This window comes from Phymastichus coffea, unplaced genomic scaffold (genome assembly GCF_024137745.1).
Source record: "Phymastichus coffea isolate CEN01 unplaced genomic scaffold, Cenicafe_Pcof_1.1 PCOF00053, whole genome shotgun sequence".
Taxonomy (NCBI): Eukaryota; Metazoa; Arthropoda; class Insecta; order Hymenoptera; family Eulophidae; genus Phymastichus; species Phymastichus coffea.
This window is the reverse complement of record NW_026706864.1, coordinates 1,623,515-1,643,036: the sequence shown is the minus strand read 5'-3', so window position 1 is coordinate 1,643,036 and position 19,522 is coordinate 1,623,515. Positions and strand designations below refer to the sequence as shown.

The 19,522-nt window shown below is 40.8% G+C and overlaps 1 protein-coding gene across 7 annotated transcripts in view; it reads right to left on the bottom strand.

Annotated features, from left to right (window-relative positions):
• The window catches only part of LOC131665581 (small conductance calcium-activated potassium channel protein), a 90,102-nt gene that overhangs the window by 19,634 nt on the left and 50,946 nt on the right, over positions 1-19,522 (bottom strand). For all 7 annotated transcript variants that reach the window (XM_058937564.1, XM_058937566.1, XM_058937567.1 and 4 more), the window contains one exon: positions 106-513. In XM_058937564.1, the coding sequence (XP_058793547.1) occupies positions 106-513 (408 nt within the window). The remainder of the gene's footprint in view (positions 1-105; positions 514-19,522) is intronic.

Sequence of the window (19,522 nt, the reverse complement as noted above, 5' to 3'; positions counted from 1 at the left end):
ATGGAGATCCTATAATGAGGTGTATTCGCAATTGCTCCTTGGTCTCGTCGGAGTGAAAAGTGTAGGATGTAAACGGTAAATGCATGTATACATGTATATACGGACCTTGGTGTAGACCCCGGCGCTGGACAGTTCGTTCTCGATGACCATGACGATGATGCCGAACATGCCCATGACTAAGGCGTAATCGCTGATGCGTTTTCGTTTTTCGAACAGCGCCTTCCGTCGGCCCAGTCGATAGCCAACGTTCGGCTTGTGCTTGGATGCGGCGCCGATGCTGCCAGATGTACACTTGTGCATACCACCGGGACCACCAGCAACAACACCACCGCCAGTACCAATGCCACGTGGATCGTCGACCCCACGTGGATATTCCGAGTGGACGCCGACCAGTGCTATGGACGCATCTTCGTTCACCGAGCCACCAACCCCACCACCACCACCACCGCCGCCGCCCATGCTGCTGCTCTTCATCGCGCCCGGGATCGAGAGCGTCGACGCCGGCTTCCGCAGCTGCGAACAGCATTTATTTTTTTCTTAATATTCACTCAATCAAACACTATGTCTGTCGGCTTTATAGCGTGATTGTGAGATTTTCCTTTTTTGCTTTTTTCATTCTTGGTGTTTGTTGCTGTTTTATTATTTTTTCATAACTTGTTATGGGGCGGCATAATCAGGCGCTAAAAACGAACTATAGATGAGCATTTTTGGGACAATGAACATGATGACATTTCAACTGTTTTATCGATTGCCAGTTATCGATAAAACAGCTAATCGGTATGACATTTTTCTGGCCAAAAGCGATCGAGTGCACTGATGTGGGATCAAAATGCATGTTAAAACTCATTTCATTTGTACAAAAGTGTGCAAAAAATACGTGCGTCGTAAAGGAGAGGAGTGATCCAAGCCTTTGAATGGGTGTCAATGGTATTTTTCTGTTGCTATTATATATCATACTTGCCATTGTTGTCGATGTCGAGAAAATATCATTCAGTAAAATCAAGCAAATATATATATATATATATGGAGAAGATAAAGCGTATATAAGATGGTAGGGAAGGAAAGAGGGGAAATATATACGTAGATTTGCTTGTGTAGTATATATAAACGATGAAGTTTGATTAAAAATTCTGATTCGAAAATATACAATGCACGGGCTCGTGAATATATTTACATGCGCTCTCGTGTCGAGAGTTATTTTAATATTCACTCGAGGTAGTAATAAAAGAGAGAGAGAGAGAGAGAGAGAGAGAGAGGGGGGAGTCCTTGATTAGCATGACAAGAGTTGAGAGTGCCGCGATAAATATTTCCGCGACGACTTGTCATATATAAGCAGCAGTTCCGTATTTTTCCCGTAGGCGAGTGTACTTAGGAATTATGTAAAACGGAAAGCAAGCGAGAATACACTTTGCGAACTGTGAACGAACTGTCGGCAAATCTCGTCGTTGTTGTCGAGTTTTATTCTCGTTGATTTGCCGTTACACTGATTGCGCGCGCGCGCGCGCGCGACATAGAAGAAGGTCGCTCGTCGAATTTCACAGCGGTTTTCCGTGTGGTTTTTCTCGCTCGCGCTCGCGAAGACGAGCGTAACCGTATCCGCGTGAGATGGCATATCGTGTCCCAGAAGAATCCTCCTCCTATTCTTTCTCGAAGGGTTATGATGCGCCGTTCGCGCGGGGGGTGAAGGCTATTTTTGTCCATTGTGCTCGGCCGCGATACGACACCAACGATGGGAGATAATGGTAATTGATTGTACGGTTATGTCGTCGCTTGGATTGCGCGCTCGTGCGACTGAAAATTTTAGTAGCCAAGCTCCGCGACGGCAATTCCGAGGCGAACGTTTCAATCGGAAACGGAGTGAACGTTAAAATCAAAACAAATGGAAAACAGTTGTATGGCTGGAGATCTCTTTATACTTTTCTAATGGACCTCGTGACACTAATAGCCTTTAACGCTTTAGCTTCCGGCGAGAGACTAAAGGTAATTGCGGGCAAACGCCTCAGCCAAGAGAAGTCTTAGAAAAAAAGTTACCTCTTAGTGTCACACGTCTTACGGGGCTAAAAGCCACCGCGCAAAGTAAAAGTATACCGTGCAGTGCGTTTATGGTTATTATTACGGGCGCTAAACGCGGATTTGGCTTGCCAAATGCTCGGCACTGAACTTGTCGACGCAAGCGTCTGCAAATTTGCATTTCATCAGAATGTTGTACGCCAGATTTGAAAAATAAAGCCTTGTAAGCTTGCGCGCCGCGTCGGAAAACCGAACTGCCGTCTGCCGTACATTTATTCGGGAAGCTTTCGCCCGTGCGTGCGCGATTCGTTTGAATTCGTAATAAGCCAAATGCTAAACGGGTCCTTTGTGCGAAACGCGCGAGCAATTCGATGAAATTCGAAACCTCGCGTGCGCGTGGCAAGTTTCAAATATCACTCGGCTTCCAGTTGCAGATTGCGGACCAATTAGCCAAGTTCCAAATTAGACGAGCTGCTGCTGCTGCTGCTGCTGCTGCTGTTGCAGCTGTTGCTAAACAGAGCTTAGAGTTGCAACTCGGAAAATCGGACGATTACTTGCTGCAAGGTGTTTTCGAAGAGCAGAGTTCGCTTAACGAAACGTTTCCTTTTTTTCTCTCTTTTATCCGTGGGACTTTAAAAGACCGCGAGGAATCGGACGAACAACGAGCTGCGAGTAATGAATCGCAATTCAAAGCAAGAAATTCGGTCTCCCGAGTGTACACGCGCGTGGTCATTGTATTTCCGTCACTGTAATTACAGCCTCGAAGAAAAGGCATCAAGCTCTCTTCTTTAGCACGTTGAAGCCATTGTTTCGCGTACACCGATAAGAGCTTTTTCGTTCAAGCACAAAAGACGCAAGATGGCAAAAGTTCGCCGACCCGACGACGGCGACGACGACGCTAAAAGCGTATACTAAAAAAAAGTGAGGACTGCACGAATTGCCTCGAATTTGGCTAAGTAAGCTGAAACTTTGTTTCTACGATTGATTGAGCGAGTTTTATGTTTCTTTCTTTTATTTGTGAATAGATATTGGAAAACGAACAGGTAACTTGTTTCTCTCTCACTCACTCCCTCTCTCTCTCTCTCTCTCTCTCTCTCTCTCTCTCTCTTTTGTTCGTATTATGTGGTAGATGACTTTTGCCGATGGATTTTTTCTCTTCTCCCGCTGTATAGTTTTGTCGAAGGATGTATTGGACTATGGAGTATTGGTTGTGACGGACAATGAATATTATTGTGTAGAAAGTTCTGAAAAAACGAAAAAGACTTTTGGTTTTTTATATTATTGTCGAGAAAAAAGCTCTGTTACTATACTACTTTCGACAAAATAAAATAATATAGTACACAACTTTGTTTTTATTTTCTAGAATGTTGTTTCGCGATTCAAAAAATGCACATTCAGGATAGTACATGGCAATCCATCGCATAACGGTAGGTTGAAAAGATTATTCGAAGCATCAAGCTTAATAAACTAATTTTCTATATGAATAATTTCGGCTATATTGAGTAAATTCTATAAAAGCATTTGAAAATTACATCCATAGACATGCGTGTATGAACAAAGGAAAATGCGTTAATGCAAATGAGTTTTATAAATATTTGCACGAATAAGTACAGCAAGAAATCATCTAAAGCTGACGAATATATAAATTTTTACAAGCTCGTTTGATAAATGTCTATAACTTCGGCTATCCATACATATTGGTTGGCTTTACAACAGTGGCGGATAAGTTTCTAATACATAGGTATAGTCAAGGGTTCAACAATGTTTCGTGTGGATCATTCTCATTCCACACAAATGAAAAACTTAAATTAACTATTGTAATTCGTTTGTTTACAACACGCTAAGCTTACGTCTACAACATTTTTCATGCTTTTCAACTTATTGTATTTAGTAATTAGTTTTTTCTCACATGGTACTATCAACCATCGATACGTGGGTACATAAAATAATGCAACGAAGCCATATACTTCACGATATACCGTCGTCTCTTCTTTTATTAATGGCGAAATAATCGCAACGGAAAAAAGGAGAGTCGAATTGTCAGACGTATATATAATGATAAGTTAGATCTTATAGTAACAAAAATAATAAAGGAAACGACGTTGTCATATTGATGAGATTGTTTTGTCTCATTCCGAAAGTTGAAAAACAAATCTAATAATCTTTGTAAGAAAAAAATTTTCTGTGTAACAAAGGTCAATTTTCTTCTCTTCGCAGTAACAAGCAAGTAACTCGCAAGGTGGAGAGCAAAATTAAAGCGCTTTCCACTTTGGCTTTGACGTCCGAAGGACACTGTCCAGCAGAGCACTCGACGTTTCAAGCTACACGTGTCTCACCCGAACCTCAGCCTCAAAGTTTCAAGACAAAAAGAAACTGTACTCTAATTCCTGTTTTCTCTCTATCGGAAAGGACGAAAGAATCTGTGTCGCAAAAGTGGTTGATTCGACGGAAAAAATAAGAGAAACTAGGGTGAGAGGGTGGGGGACGCAGATTAAGATTTGACTGCGAATAGAAATGAGAGGAGATTTTATGATTGCTCGCTATGGAATCATGGATAATGAGATATTAAGTCTGCGCGGGCTGAAAGACGTCATGTTGCGGGTGAGTAAAATGAATTTTATAAGATATTTTTAGCCCTCCTTTTTTTCTTTAACAAGGATCATATTTTAATTAGAATTGAAGCGATAATAAGATTTTAGTGAGAACACGTTGTTTTATACGCGATGATAAAAATGAACTTAACGTCAATGTCACCGAAATAATATTTAGTCATTATGAAAATCAGGCTCAATCCAATTATCACGATGCGTCCGGGAGTGGGAAAGGGGGGTAGCAGTTTCATCAATTATATGGCCAATATAAACGGGCGCGGTTAATTAAACGCTCCCGGGAAGGCTGCCTCTGCGTATGAAATCGCGTCCGAAACAAAGCGCTTCTTCTATTTCCACCGCCAGCAGAGCACAATTCGAGAAGCTCATCCCTGGGTGTTAAAAAAGTGCTGCGTCTCGAGGTTGCGCGCGTAATGAATTTCTCGCGGTCTCTGCGACATCGACGCAAAGGCATTATGTACGGCGTGATTGCAGTTGCAGATGGAATTAGCGTGCCGGTGAAACGCTCGCCGACTATAATGGCGAGAAAACGTGGACAGCCGGCGCTTCGATTATGAAAGTCTTGACAGCGACGCGCGATAATTCACTCACTTGCGTTTGGATATTGTCTATGGCCCCGCTCGATATTTCATTCCTGGCAAGGACATCGAATGCCTGTTTCAAGGATGTGCAATGTCGTCTCTTTTTATCTTTTTCATTTGAATGAGATCGATTGATTGGAAGAGAATTAGGTTGGCTTGCGAAAAAGAGATCGAGCTTGCAAATTGTTTTTCAATTCTTTAACCTCGTAATGACACCTTGATAACTTGTTTTGGATTCCTTTCACAATAACTCCTTATCGGTTCTCATCTTTAACTAAAGCAGGCCTTTCTGTGCTTGACACGAAATATAGTAATTACGCCGATGGAGCAAATGATAACCACGCGGTAAGTCAAATTATTTCGTGGAATTTGTCATACGACAGCAACATGTACTTTTTGCACGGACAATTCTATTAACAAGGCGTAAATAATTCGCAAGTGAAATTAGACAACGATTTTTTTCGTGTGTAAAATAAAAAAGGAATTCAAGGAGGAATGGCGTATGACTGATCTCGTTAATGTTGTTGAGAGTAAAAACAGGAAGACGAAGCGAGGCAATCAGTCAAGCTGACATATTTTTTCTCACACTTTTTACGCGAGAGACGACATCGTTTAATTGGACAACGACGACGACAAGCGAGAGAAGATAACCATTTGTTTGTACTATGGTGACGACTGTGTTTACCTTACATTAATGAGCTGATTAAATTACACGCCGTACGTACGTCGTATGTTTGCCGTGGTGATGATTTTTGATTTTTTAGAAAGGCAAATTTAGGTTAAGAATACGTTGGTTCAAATGTGAATATTTGTATTCAAATTGCATGTGTGAATATTCATAGGTCGAATCTTTGTTCAACGAAGTAACATATTACAGTTTAACGTGGCCCGTTTGTAAATTGCTAGATCTTGTGTTATTCATTTATGTTATACTGTGTGCTTTAAAAAAAGTTGTTTCAACGTTGGACTATAAAAGCTGCAGTTCCGAATATTTGAGACAATAAATTTGTGAGAAATTTATGTAACTTGCAGTTTTATCGATAGCATTATAGAATTTATTATTTTTATATGAGTCATAAACGTTTGAATGAATTATTATAGAATGACATTCATTTAGAAAGTTACTTTTGTTATTTCAAATAGCTTTTCTGCATTTGAATGAGAAGGATTTATCTTCAGTTGATAATGTATACGGCACTTTTCTCATTAATAAAAGTATTTGCACATTTACTCGTGTAATACACGGCTTATTATTTATATTAAATTTATAATGTGAAAAACATATTAAAACATTATGTGAAATTATTTTTGAATAACTCAAACAATATGAGAAACAACAAATGCAGTTTAAATTTTGTCGGAGTCGTACAAAAAGTTCAAAGGTTTCATTCAACGGTGCATTTATTATTGGAGTCACTCGAACGGTCTTTTTTAACGGGTGAAAAAACCACGTAAAACGAAATCGAGAGTTTGTACTGCAGGTCTTTCTTTTTGTGATTCATTAATTTTACATAAATAACGAAATCAAAGGAACTAGAATTTCCAAGCGAATTTTGTTCATATTTATGCAGAATTTTTCATTTAGTCGAGCGAAAAAAGAAAATGTTTTTTGTCTTTGTGTCGTAACCCAAATACCGCGATATATTCAACCGGATAACTAATTATGAAATTCTCTGAACGCATAGTTGACATGCATTTGTGTTGAAATAAGGAAATGCTTTGTGTTTTTTTACCATGTAATTTTCGAGTATGAAAAAACGGAATGAAGTTATGTGATGTAGAGCTAATGTGCAACATTACTGTAAATTTCACTGAAACAAAGTTAAATTCATCCTCAATGAACGGTACTTTAGTGATGCGAGCTCGAACAATACTCCGCATAGACTTGTTTAAGTTATTTTACACTCATAATTAAACGACTGTCGAACTGTATACTCTGTGTATCCGCATAGCTATCTGGAATCGTTGTATAGAATCCAAATAAATTTTCAATCGGGATATACGTTCACACGGTGTTTTTATTTCAGCCAACAGCTGCAATAGTTTTGGAATCAGGATGATAAAAGATGTAAGGATTGGTCGACGACTTTTTTCAACAGTATAGTCTAACAAATAATGTAACGCAGAGTTTTCAACTGTAAAACACATAAATTTACGTTTGAACAAGGATACTTTTCGAAGGAAAAGTATCCTGGTTAAAGAGATGTGATTCACAGTAAAGTAATACCTATCTAAAAACTATTAGACGAACAAACACCTCTGTCCAAAAATAATACGACAAATCTTACACTGAAACAATGATAAAAAATAACTGTTGAAGAGAATAAAACTCACAGAAATATAAATAAATATACACATAGAAAGACAGATAAAGAATTGAAGAGCAGTTGAAGAAAAACAGCATAGTTAAATGCATTGGTTACTTTGTTTTGATCAATATGGTTAATACCTTCCTCGCGTGGTCATTAGCGCCGACAAGCTCGTCTCAGGTGGGAGGTTGCTCGGAGGGTCTATGTCCGCCAGTAACGGATCGACGGTGGTGTGATAGCTGATGGTGACAGTTGTGATGATGCTGATGCTCGTCGCCGGCGGCCAAGCACAGCACGCACGTTGAGATCTTGCTGGCGATGCTACCACGTGCTCCTCCGGCGCCTGTCACCTCGTGGTCACCCCACAGTGTGCGCACCACCGAGATCGACAAACGACGCAGGCGCTCCTCGCCCTCCGCGCTGTCTAACTCGCTTCGCGTCATCTTTGCTGCTCTTTCGTCGCTTTGCTGTCTTTTATTGTTCAAGGTTTTTCGATTCGGTGCTCACTGCGCGCGGTTATCTGCTGAAATGTTGGATCTCGTAAAGAGCCTCGCTCTCGTCAAAGGGGAACATTTGTTCGCAAAGCGGAATTAGAATGAGGCGCTCTTCAACAAGTTGCCTAATAGTTCGAAATCCCATAGCACGCTACCTGAAAACTCATTTCAGGACAGACTCTCTCGAAGCTCATTCCAGGAAGCGCGGATTAAACTCTCGTCAACGAGTTTGTCAATTTTGAAAAAGAAAAAAAAAATCGCCCCGAGCCCCTCCTACGTATAACCGTCATAATTCGCAAGCATTTCGCGAACTAGAAACTTTGCACATCTGTAATTCAGCGGATGATATTTTCATCGCTCGCGAGCCCTTGACAATCAAACTGAAAAACAGCACACATTCGGGGCAAGGCAAGAAGGCTAAAACTTTCTTTGCCCGAGAATAATAAATTTTCTCTCCAAGTTTTTCGCAGGCTGACAGTACAATAAAACTTTCACTCGCTTTTCTCGCAGTCGCGACGAACAAAAAAATTCCTGGCTTTATTTAAAATGCAACAGTGGCATAACAGCCCCAACGACGATTGAAGTTTCCTCAGTCATAAGAAGATTCAATTTCTCATTCGCGCAATACCTCCGAAAGAAATTTGATTATTCGCGTGAAAGTTTATTCCTCGAGAAAAGCTTTTCGCGAGATGTAAGATAGACGAGTATACACTCGCATTATGTATCCTCGGTTAAGGCACACATTAGTGTACGCACATATGAAACTCTCTGTCAGTTTCACGACGAAACGACGTGTTTGCTTAAAAAGAGTTGAGATGACTGGCGAGAGGAGAGAGAAAAAAAATTTGCGGGCAATTCCGCATAATTCTCGTCTCGTCTCTCTCCCTCACGCTCTGGCTTACTGACCTGACGAGAGCTTGTTATCTCATTAGTCGTTTATGATGCGCACATGTTTTTATAATCTTTTTAAGGGGATTGCTGTCACCCGCGCTCCACTTTTTTCTCCCTCGCACATATACAAGCGCATCCATAAGTGGGTCTGCCGCGGACAAAGAGAGACATTTTACATTTTCCGCCGGCCGAGCAACTTGTTTGATCGGCCTAAATAATTAGATAAACAGATCTAGCCATCTTTGCTCGTTTTATCATCCTCATCACGCCAATCGAAAATCCCAAGAGCTTTTCCGTTGGTCGGTGCATGTCGCGCATTCGTTTGGTTCGATGATACGAGCGCGAAAGGCATCTTTTAATTGAACGCGTCTCGATCTTACTCCTACTATAACGCTCCTCCTCGCCGATCTGCCCGGGATGTGCGGTGGATGGCTTATCTCCTTGCCTTTTTTTGCCTTCTTCCCGTTTTTCTTCATCGAATTAAAAAGTTACGTGCCCGGCTGCTGCTACTGCTTTTTCTTCCTCGTCTTGCCCGTCGCTCTTATCTCGACGATAGTGGCGCCGAGCAAGGCCTTCCTCTTTATCCTTCCCTCTTCGTACCTTTGCTGATCTGGCCGAGTGGATTGAATTTTTACCAGAAATTGAAAAATTCCCGCGCGAGACATGAAATTAACCGAGGAAAATGACTTTTCTTCTTCAAATTTATGTACGACGAATAAATCGCGATAATCGTTCGAATGTCAATTGCACGCCTGCGTGCGCCAGTGAGTATTATGTAAAGCCGTTAATGCGACGTATTGCCAAATCCAGGCCCTCGGGTTATAAATATTGCAGAGCGCTCCAAGTCTCCCCGTCTGTACGCGTGAAGCTACGATAGATTTGTCATCAAAATGCAGGACGACGATGCAACGTTTTTAGGTGGTTTATTCGCGCGTTTATTTGTCTATGCGTATCACCACGGTTTTTATTCTCGAACAAATGTGTTCTCTTTTTTATTATCGAGATGAACGTTTCATAGGAATGACATTTTTAACAGACGTTCAAGAAAATATGGCATTTTTGCAATGACGACGAATCACATTGGCAAAAAATTGTTATTTCACAAACAACCATGAAAGTCAAAGCAAATAAAAGCAAAGTTATTTGCCATTTTCATTCTCATAATCCACGATCCATCCACTTCTCTTTTTCATATCACGATTTTTTTTATCTCGAGAACTTTTCGCCGCCCGAAGAACTTCACTTGTTCCCATTTCCAAAAAACATTTGGCTTTCATATCATTCGGGGAGGAAGAAATTGTCGCGACGACGACGACCCTTTTTTATATTCCAAATCTAAATCGAGGCCAATACATCCCTTCTCTCTCTCTCTCTCTCTCTCTCTCATCGGTATAGTGTGACTCTCTCGGCGCCAGTTCGAAAAAAAGGGAAAGAGAAGCTCGTCCTCGCGAATGAAATTAAATTCGTCGCGTCGTCGTAGCCGGTGAGAGTTTATATTGCGCGCCGTGTAGCAGTTGATTCTTTTTTATCATTTCCTCCCAGCCCCGGCACATGGAAAACTTGATTTCTCGTGTGCTCTACTCTAGCACAGAGAGAAGAATTTCCTCGAGTGGTGCTAGATACATATTTTTTTTCGCTCTCTTGCGTCGCAAACTATATTCGTTAGTATCGCACTCGAGTCGAGTTGTAAGTTCAGCCCTCCGAGCGTGTATGCATGTGTGTTCAAGGTTATTTCTCTCACTGCTCATTTGGGCAGGTTTGTTCGCGCTCTGCTTTTGTCCTGATTACGACGACGTTACTCGCTCGCGCCGCGCACAATCGACCTTTTACACGAGTAATGTCCCGTCGTAAAATTAAGGTGTGCTTGTCTTTCCTGCCAAAGTGCGCAATCATTCGAAGCTATTTCACGGAAGAAGTTTAATTGGTCGGCGCACCAGCAACAAACTAAAACCAAACGAAACGTCCTAACGTCAATAAAACGTACAAATTGGATTATCAAATCCGATCAGCCCTCCAGTCGTTTACAACCGTACAAATCCGATTGACGGTACCGTTTCTTTATTTTTTCAATATAAAGAAAGATTTCATCAACAATGGAACACAAACAAATTACATGCCTGATTGTTTTTCGTTCGTTCTTTTGCGAACTTTTGCAGGAGACAATAGCCTGTGGTATTATGTACCTGTTATGCCATAGAAACTCGAATCAGTTGCGAACAAAACCGTCCAAACTTTGAGGAGATATGTAACTCTCCTAACGAAGTTGTCTTACGCAGCCGGAGACGTTTAATTGTAAGAGACGCCAAGTTTTAGGGGCGAATCATAAAAACATTCCCCGCCGAAGATAAAGTTAGAGAGGAGAGAACCAGAAACTGTATACTTCTGCTTTTCACGCACATTTTCCGGCTGGGCGCATCAATAATTTTTTGTTCACAACGCGAGAGTAAGAAAGTTTCGGACGAAAGAAAGTCAAAAGTTAAAAATTGGTGATTTGACGATTTCGTCAAAAAATATAATTTAAAATCTTTCCGTGTAATTCCCAAGGGTATATAATTTACGTGAACCTGTTTCCTCGAGCGTAGCGCTCGATCTGGAAATTCGTAAAGATCAAAGATTAGTAAAGTACTAAGCCTCTGAAACAATCGAACCTTTCAATCAGGTTTGCGAATAAGAAGCTTCTAGTTGGAAAAGTCAACCGTGCACGCGAAAGCTGCATGTTCACGGACAATTAGAGAAAACTAGATTTCCAAGCTAAGCATATTCGTCGCGAAATGAAAAATAATAAACTACCTTACTGTCTCGAGCGCTATTATACCCTTCCGTAAACAGCCGCAACCGCATTCATCGTCTCGGAAAAACATTCAGAAGGCGACCTCCGTTCCTCCTACTATTTTACTAAACAATATTTTTTTCTTCGCGTTGGCATTATTCCTAGTATTCGATCCAATGCATCTCGCAATTTCAGCGAAAAACCTTTTTATATGTTATATGGACAATTGCTGCGCATAAATAACGTATAAAAGGCATCGTGCCAAAGAGAACTTTTCGTTCCCTTTACTACGATCAATTCGTAATATATATAAATACATTAATAATATATATCTATAGAGGTAATTATCACGTGGCCGTTTCTGGGTTATAACTTATGCCGGAGAACTTTGACTTTCGCGTGATTCTGACTTATTTGATTTAATTTTCGTCGTGAACGGCAGCCTGGCTTCGTAGGATAACTAGATCTTAGAACATTATATTATTATCGGGATGTGCGTTTGAAATTACGCCTTCTCGAGGTCACATTTCAAAGTTCATCGCGTGAGTATACAACGCATTTATAGATGCTGAGACTGTCATACATTTCGTTGACTCTTAATACCATTCCGCCAATCATTTTGCAAAGCATCGTACTTGACAATGACTATATAGTGCCAAAAAAGCGCAACCGAGCGGTCTGCTATATCGATACGAAAATTACTCCATAATTTATACAACTGATCCTAGCGTCATTACAAGCTCAAGATAAATGAGAATCTTTCGATATCTATAGGGACATTTAGCCACACGACGTCTACGCAAACATCATAAATAAGAAATAGAGAATAGTCTCCTCTGTGGAAGTTATTGAGATAAGGGATCTCCTAGCGAGAATGAATTGTACGATATCCCCATACTACGCAACTACTATTATAGCAAGCGGGTACTATTTCCGCTTTATCCTCGGGGAAAGCCTCTCTCTGTTTTTTTTTGTTGTTGTAAGGAAAATAGGCGTCGACCCCCTTCTGATAGTGTGCGTGCTGTCGTGTGCTTTCTTTTTATTCCCTCTCGCGATGTTTTATCCTCCCTGAAAATTTTATGTGCGTGCGTATCTTTTTTGGAACGCGGCCAGCCAAACGTTGCACTTTTTGCGTTCGAACGAGAAAAAATAAAAAAATAACACGACCCTGTTACGAAAGATGCTTGGCGTAGGTTGAGTGATACTCAAACTGTGAGTGAATTTTCCGCGCTGTTTTTTCGGTGTCAAAGTCGAGGATTAGCATCGCGCGTGAATTGTCATCAGGCGCGAGTTTGTTCGCGCAGCGGGACGGCTGGCGCCAGCTCGACGAGCGATCACCATGGGATTATGTTAGCGATACACTAGTTGAAGATTTTGCATGCGGGGATGAGTTTGCGCTCTGAAGAGACTTACGCACGCTTACGAATGATCATCGCGTTCGAACAATGCACGAACCCGCTGCGAGCGCTGGCACGCATTATGCACTTTCGTTTGCACTGTGTACTTGGTTTGACTCTGCTTCGCACAAGCCACAACGACAAGACCTAGTCTCACTGGAGCGAAGGCGGGAGCACGCGAGCAGAAAAAAGAGTGCGTCTATCCATCGTCGCAACACGCACGCGACTGAGCGACGGCTTTGGTAAATGCGGCGCCTGCCACTGGCTTCCAGCACTTGTGCTGCTGGCTGCGCTGTATACACTCGTGAAGCGCATCGCAGCCGCTCCGGCGCCAATCGACGCAAGCGCACACACGTGCTAGCTGCCTTTGCTATATCCCCACCGCTCTTCACTTTTTCTTCTGATTTTCTTGGTTTGTTTGTCCGTTCGTTTGTTTTCTTTTTTCATTGTCCCTGACGGATTAACGCCGCGAGAAAGAGAGAACTTTATCACAGAGATTAGAAGAGAGTTATCTTTTCTTTGCGGAGAGGGCGATGCTTAATGCATACGGAAAATGGGGAAACTGGAAGATTTAGTAGATGCTGGAGTCGATCGATTTCGGTCAATTTTAGGCTGTGTTTTCGTTTCGGCGAAGGATTATGATGGCGAAGATGTGGGTGGAATTGTTGAGTGGCGTTTGGAACAGCCCAAAGTAGCAGAGAGATTGTGCCAGAAAAAAAATGTTTGCGTCTGACAAGTTCGTTGCCAAGGGTGACACTATCGGTTATTTGGCAGGAAGTCCTCTTGCTTCAATTACATTTTTTGGCTGAGAGTTAGCTAGGCGCAATTCCGGATAGGATGTAACTGAGTTCGGTATCGCTGCTATTTAGATTTTTTCGGTAGTTTTCGGTCAGACAATGGTTTCGTCGATAATTCGACATGGCTTTCAAGAGTTTTCAAAGTTTAAGGACAATTATTTGCCGTTTAACGCGCAAAATTTTATTTGCAGACGGATAAATTTATATTATAATAAAAATCAACGGAAGCTCAGGTTTGCAAGATATTTCGAGAATTTCAATTTCTTCCCTTTCATAATGCGAATTCCAAAGAAATATTTACACGAAAATATTTCCACAGCGGTAGACCAACCATTATAGAATAAGAATCTTAACGAATTATTTATTCGAGCCTGACCATCAAGAATTAAAAGGACATTCGCTTCGTTAACTGGATGATCAACTAAACAAATGTGAAGTTAAACAAACAAAGGAACTACACAATAACAGGCTGTCAAACAGAGGAACTTTGCTCGTTCCGTCAATCGAAAATTCAATTTACGAAAATACAAAGTCAAGCACGCATTCTCACTCATCATCCTCGTTAAGCCCGCGCAACTTTTCCCGTACAAAACGAAAACCTCACTCGCGGAGAAAGCAAACTTTTTAGCAGTCCGTAACTTTTGCTATTCTCCGGGCAAGAGAGAATCTTGCCCGCTCGAGGACAAGCGAGTCACATTCAAATTTTTTTTTCTCGACCAGTCGAAAGTCAGTCACTGTCGATTACGTACCGATGTTGATCGATTGACCGCCACTTGGAAATAAAGCTTGTGTGTTCGCGCGCGCGCGCGCGTGCGTTTTCTCTTGCGGGGATATAGATTTCACGAGCTTTATTTTCAAGCCGCACGACTCGTGACTGCACAATGATTATCGACTTCTCTGAAAATTCTTGTCTACCTTCGCCGCACTCGTGCGCCTAGGTCATTGTAGCGACGGTCGGAATCGTTCGCAAACACTTATTCTCTCGATAAGCGCCTTTTTCGTCTGATTTTATATTTAGGAAACCTATTTTTGACGCTAAGTTCGATTTTCGGACTTTGCGTTCAAAAATAGTTATTCTTCTTTGAATTTCATAGAAAGTTTTTCCATTTTTACGGACTCTCAAAGTGATCGAGGTAACTGAAAAAAAGAATTTCATCGCAAAAAAATCATACTAGATCTTTTAGCTAGAAACAGGCGTTATCTTAGTTTCTAATTTTCCAAACAGCGAGTTAGTTCTCCTTAATCCGACATTATTTACCACTTTCAATTTTTATCTCATTTAATCGAGATTTGTACTCGCAAATTAAGGAGTCGTCTACTTTATAAAATTAATAAATTTCATGACAAAAGCTAATCAGCGCACTCATTAGCAGATTAAATTCTGTCGTAATTACTTACATCTACAACATTAAATAAAATGTACTCTTCATGTGTAGAATACTAATAGCATGACAACGTGCAAAAACATTTTATTCGATCCCTTAATGAAAATGTATGCAGAGCTCGTGATAAGATCTGACGAAAACGAGGGTATGTAACTCAAGTTGCGTCGTAGCTATTATGAGATTCTTTACGCGTATCTAAAACCACGAGATGGCTAATCAACTAATATATTGGAAGTTCGTTCTTGGACGCCCGTGAATATAAAATATAAAGTTAACGGATCTCACGGCTTCGTTTGTCGTCAGAAAATTCATAAAACCAGTGATATATAATTTGATGGTTAAACGAGTACTTACTGATTTATGCACACGGATCGACACGAATTTTACGGGTATGGTACTCGAGCTAAAAAAGAATAAGCGATTGATTGTCTTCAATGGAGAGGGAACTGCATTATCTGAAGTTGAATTTCGAGAAGTGGACTTTATTCTTCAAAAGACTTGGCAGGTCACGAACAAAAATGTCATTTCGAGAAAATCTCTTTTCGGTCATAAAGTTACATCGTTTTCAGCATTACTTATGTGTCATCGAAAGCGAGCACTAGAACTACCTTGAATAATATAGATGCTAATCTGAGCCAACGGATATACGTATGGGTATACATAGCCGAGCGGACTTTCGGACTACGATTTTCCTAATTATAAGCCATCTACGTCACATTTTTTCATCGGATGTAATAAGCTTTCGCGGACTACCACCCCAAAAGTTCGTAATCTGAGGGACGAGGGGGAGGAGGAGGAGGAGAAGGAGAAGGAATAAGCAAGTTTTTCGTGGGTATTGGCTTTTGTTACTAAAGATAAAAACTCGCTTACGCAAGCTCGAGCTGCTGCTGCTACTACTGGCATCGCGGCTCCTAATGGCGCATTGTCCTGCGGCTTTGCAAAAGCTTAAGAGTTTTGCTCCGCCTCCCATCCGCAAGGAATAAGAATGATAATATCCCCAGCCCACAAAGAAAGGGAAGAAAAGGCCAGTGCGCTCTGGCCGTGCGGTTTACTAATATCGTTGCAATTCGTGCGCCATTTGACGAAGAAAGCCAACGAGCCGCGCATAGACGCAGCAGTCAAGCGCGATATATTTTCTGTAATGAGTTGATTAGACGACGATTGGCGATTGTGTATTGGCAAATGACGCGGGCGCGCCGGAAACGCCTGTCATGATAATTTAATTGACAATCGCGCTCATTGGAAAATCCGTTATCCACGGCCAAGACAGCGCGCGCATCGATTGCATTTCAATGTATTCGAATTAATCAGTCGAGCATATCCGAGCCGGCGCTTTGAGCTATTTCAGTGGCAGGCAACTACATTAGCGCGAGTTCAGAACCACGGAAAAAGACGTTCGCATAATGGATGATTGCGTGTGCGTGACGCAGACGGCGAGCGGGTAAAAAAAAAGGCCACGAGCTTGCGCGCGTTACGAACTCAATTAGTCAGCTTAGCGGAGGGGGACTTTTCTACGCGGAATTATACATGGGAGTGTTACGCGTTGTCCATTTGTTCTTGAAATGTAGGTTACTTATTGAGCTTTCGAGACTACGCTTTTTTTGTCTGTTTGTTTGGTTTACGATGGTACCGGGAATACTTAATGATTGCTAAGAGTTTCCCTTCGTTCTTACCAGAAATTTAATTTTTCATCTGTCTTAATTATATACATCTATATGTATTGCTTCCAATAAATCATTGTAAGTGAATTAGAATTTTTCGAAACGAATAAAAAAGACTTTTCAAAAGTTTAAAAGAAAATTTCAGCTGCCTTTTACGGCCCAGACAGGAAAGATGTTAATTGAAATGCTTTACGTTTGAATCATTGTCATACGTTCTGATCTCCCCGATCTAACAATCATAGAACTGAAAATTACAAATCTCCGAGTATGAAAGTTCGCCGTAGAGAAGCCATGATAAACTAACTCTCGTCGTTCTCGAAAAACTCATCATCAGGGTTCCATTATCTCTGGGATGTACCTCTGGTATACTACACGTTCGGCGTCGGCGTCGGCAGTGTGTTCCGACAGCTGACGGAAGGAGAGCAAGAAGAATCCCGAGCGTTAATGAGCGCTCTTCGCTCTCTTCGTGCTCTTTTTTTTGGTCTCTCCTGCTGCCTTATTTTTTTACACTCGCGCGCAACCATTTTTTTTTCTTCGACTATATCCTTCTTTCAGTCTGAAGCAGTGTACCCCCATTATCGTATCGTTTCCGTGCAGTTGAGTTTGCTAAAGTCGCACTTGCTCCCGAATGTTTCTTGCTTCTTTCTTTTTTTCGAGGCTTTTATTTCGCATGATAGGTAATTCGAGACAATTCATTCGAGGTATTTTTGCGTGATGCTTGAAGCACGCTCTCGGGGAATTATGTTCGGCTTTTGTGTTTTCGATCTGATCAAGTCAAGCGTGTACAATTGAGTAATAGCATTTTATATAATCGATTTTAATTTCACTGAAAAACTTTACTCATTTTTTTATATACGTTGATACATAATCAAATCGTCAGTCTTGAAAAGATACTCTCAGAAGAAGCTACACTTGATCCTTCGACGATTGACTCAAATTCTTGACCCATTCGCAATTACAAATATTCAAAATATCTCTCGACTATATTCTAACTAGAGCTTTGAAAAGCCTTCAAAGTATTTCAGAAATCCGATGTGCGAAAAAAAATTTCCTTTTTTCTTTCCAAACTACATGTACTTTAACTATTTTCGAAGACTTTGAATTTCATAGCCTAAAACCGAGTAGAAGTGGTGGCAGGTTACAAAAGAGCCGCGCATGAATATTCCCCCAATGAACTTTCCTCTCTCTCGCTAAATTAAATTGTTCGCGGACTATGGTAATATTTTCAAATCCCTCTTTCGCGTGGCAAAAAAGTCTTGAGAAAACAAACGAGCGCAAAAAGTGCGGAAAGATGACCGTTTAATTGAGAGGAATGGATATATTGCGTAATAACGACGAGAGTCCAGCTCTTGAAGCCATTCATTACGGCGACCGGATAGTTCATTCTCACGGCCAACCGGAATGATCATTTGATAACCCGCATGTATATCGTTGGCGTCTCTTCTCGGCGCAACACGCCGCTGCTCGTACAGAATTAAATACGTTTAAATTTTCTCTTTTTTCTATTTTAGAGTGAGATAATCGATGGACTATTCGACCGATGCATATTTTCACGTTTTCCATACGTCGGTTCGATTTCTGCAGTAATTGAGGTATTCAAGACAATATTGGGACAAAATCGGAACGCATTTTTTGTGTAAATTATCGAACATTAAAGTTGTGTAAAGTAAAGTTATTTGGATTACTCATCGTTTGACAACCTCGAAATAACAATAAATTTTTAACAAGCCATGAAAAAATTGGTGTCAAGCTGACAATCCAGAAAGTATCGTAACCACGAACATTTTCCGTTCTTACTAAGATAAGAAGAAAATTCGCTCTTCATCAAAGTCATCAACTGATTCAAGAACTAAAGCAGAAGCTCATTCAATTGGAAGGAATTAGCAAAGTCTGCCGTTCTTACGCGGGGAGGCCACTCAATTCGTCTGAACTCCAATTATTTTTTGCCTTTTCTATCTCTCGCAAGTTTAAAAGCTACTAATGAAAGCGAATAGATGCTGAAAAAGCTTCTCTTGCAAGCAACTATGTCAGATCGTTTGCGAATGCGCGAGCGGGGGAGTGATTTACGTTCGCTGATTTTGCTTTATATTTATGTATTGTCTAGCTTCTTTTCAGGCACTCGATATTGTTCAACTCTCGTGTTTATCTTCATCTTTTTTTTAATCAATTTGTATAACATAACAATGGATTATTTATAAGCGGTAAAAACTTTTACACTCTCTTTTGTAACGATTTCCAAACGCGTAATTAAAATACACCTGGCTTGGCTCTATTTTTGTTGCTTCAGCATATTGAGAGGTAAAATTTCGAAGGCTACTTTTCCAAGCGCGAAACTTTCTCTTTTTGTTTATTCGATACGATATAAAAGCTGTCTGGAAAAATGAGTATACACTTAATTTCCATTACGTAACGACTCGTGAAGGGCAAAAGAAAATTCACAGCTCAAAAGAAAGTTCATTATCTCCACACAAGTGTGAAATTTTAAACGAGGCCACTTTGCAACGCAAAATTTTTCTTTTGTGCATCTCATTTTTCGTATCAAAAGAACAAATCTTTCCAGCTGTTGAGAGCGCAGTTGGAAAGTGAAAAATATTTCATTGTTATTTCACAGAAGACTT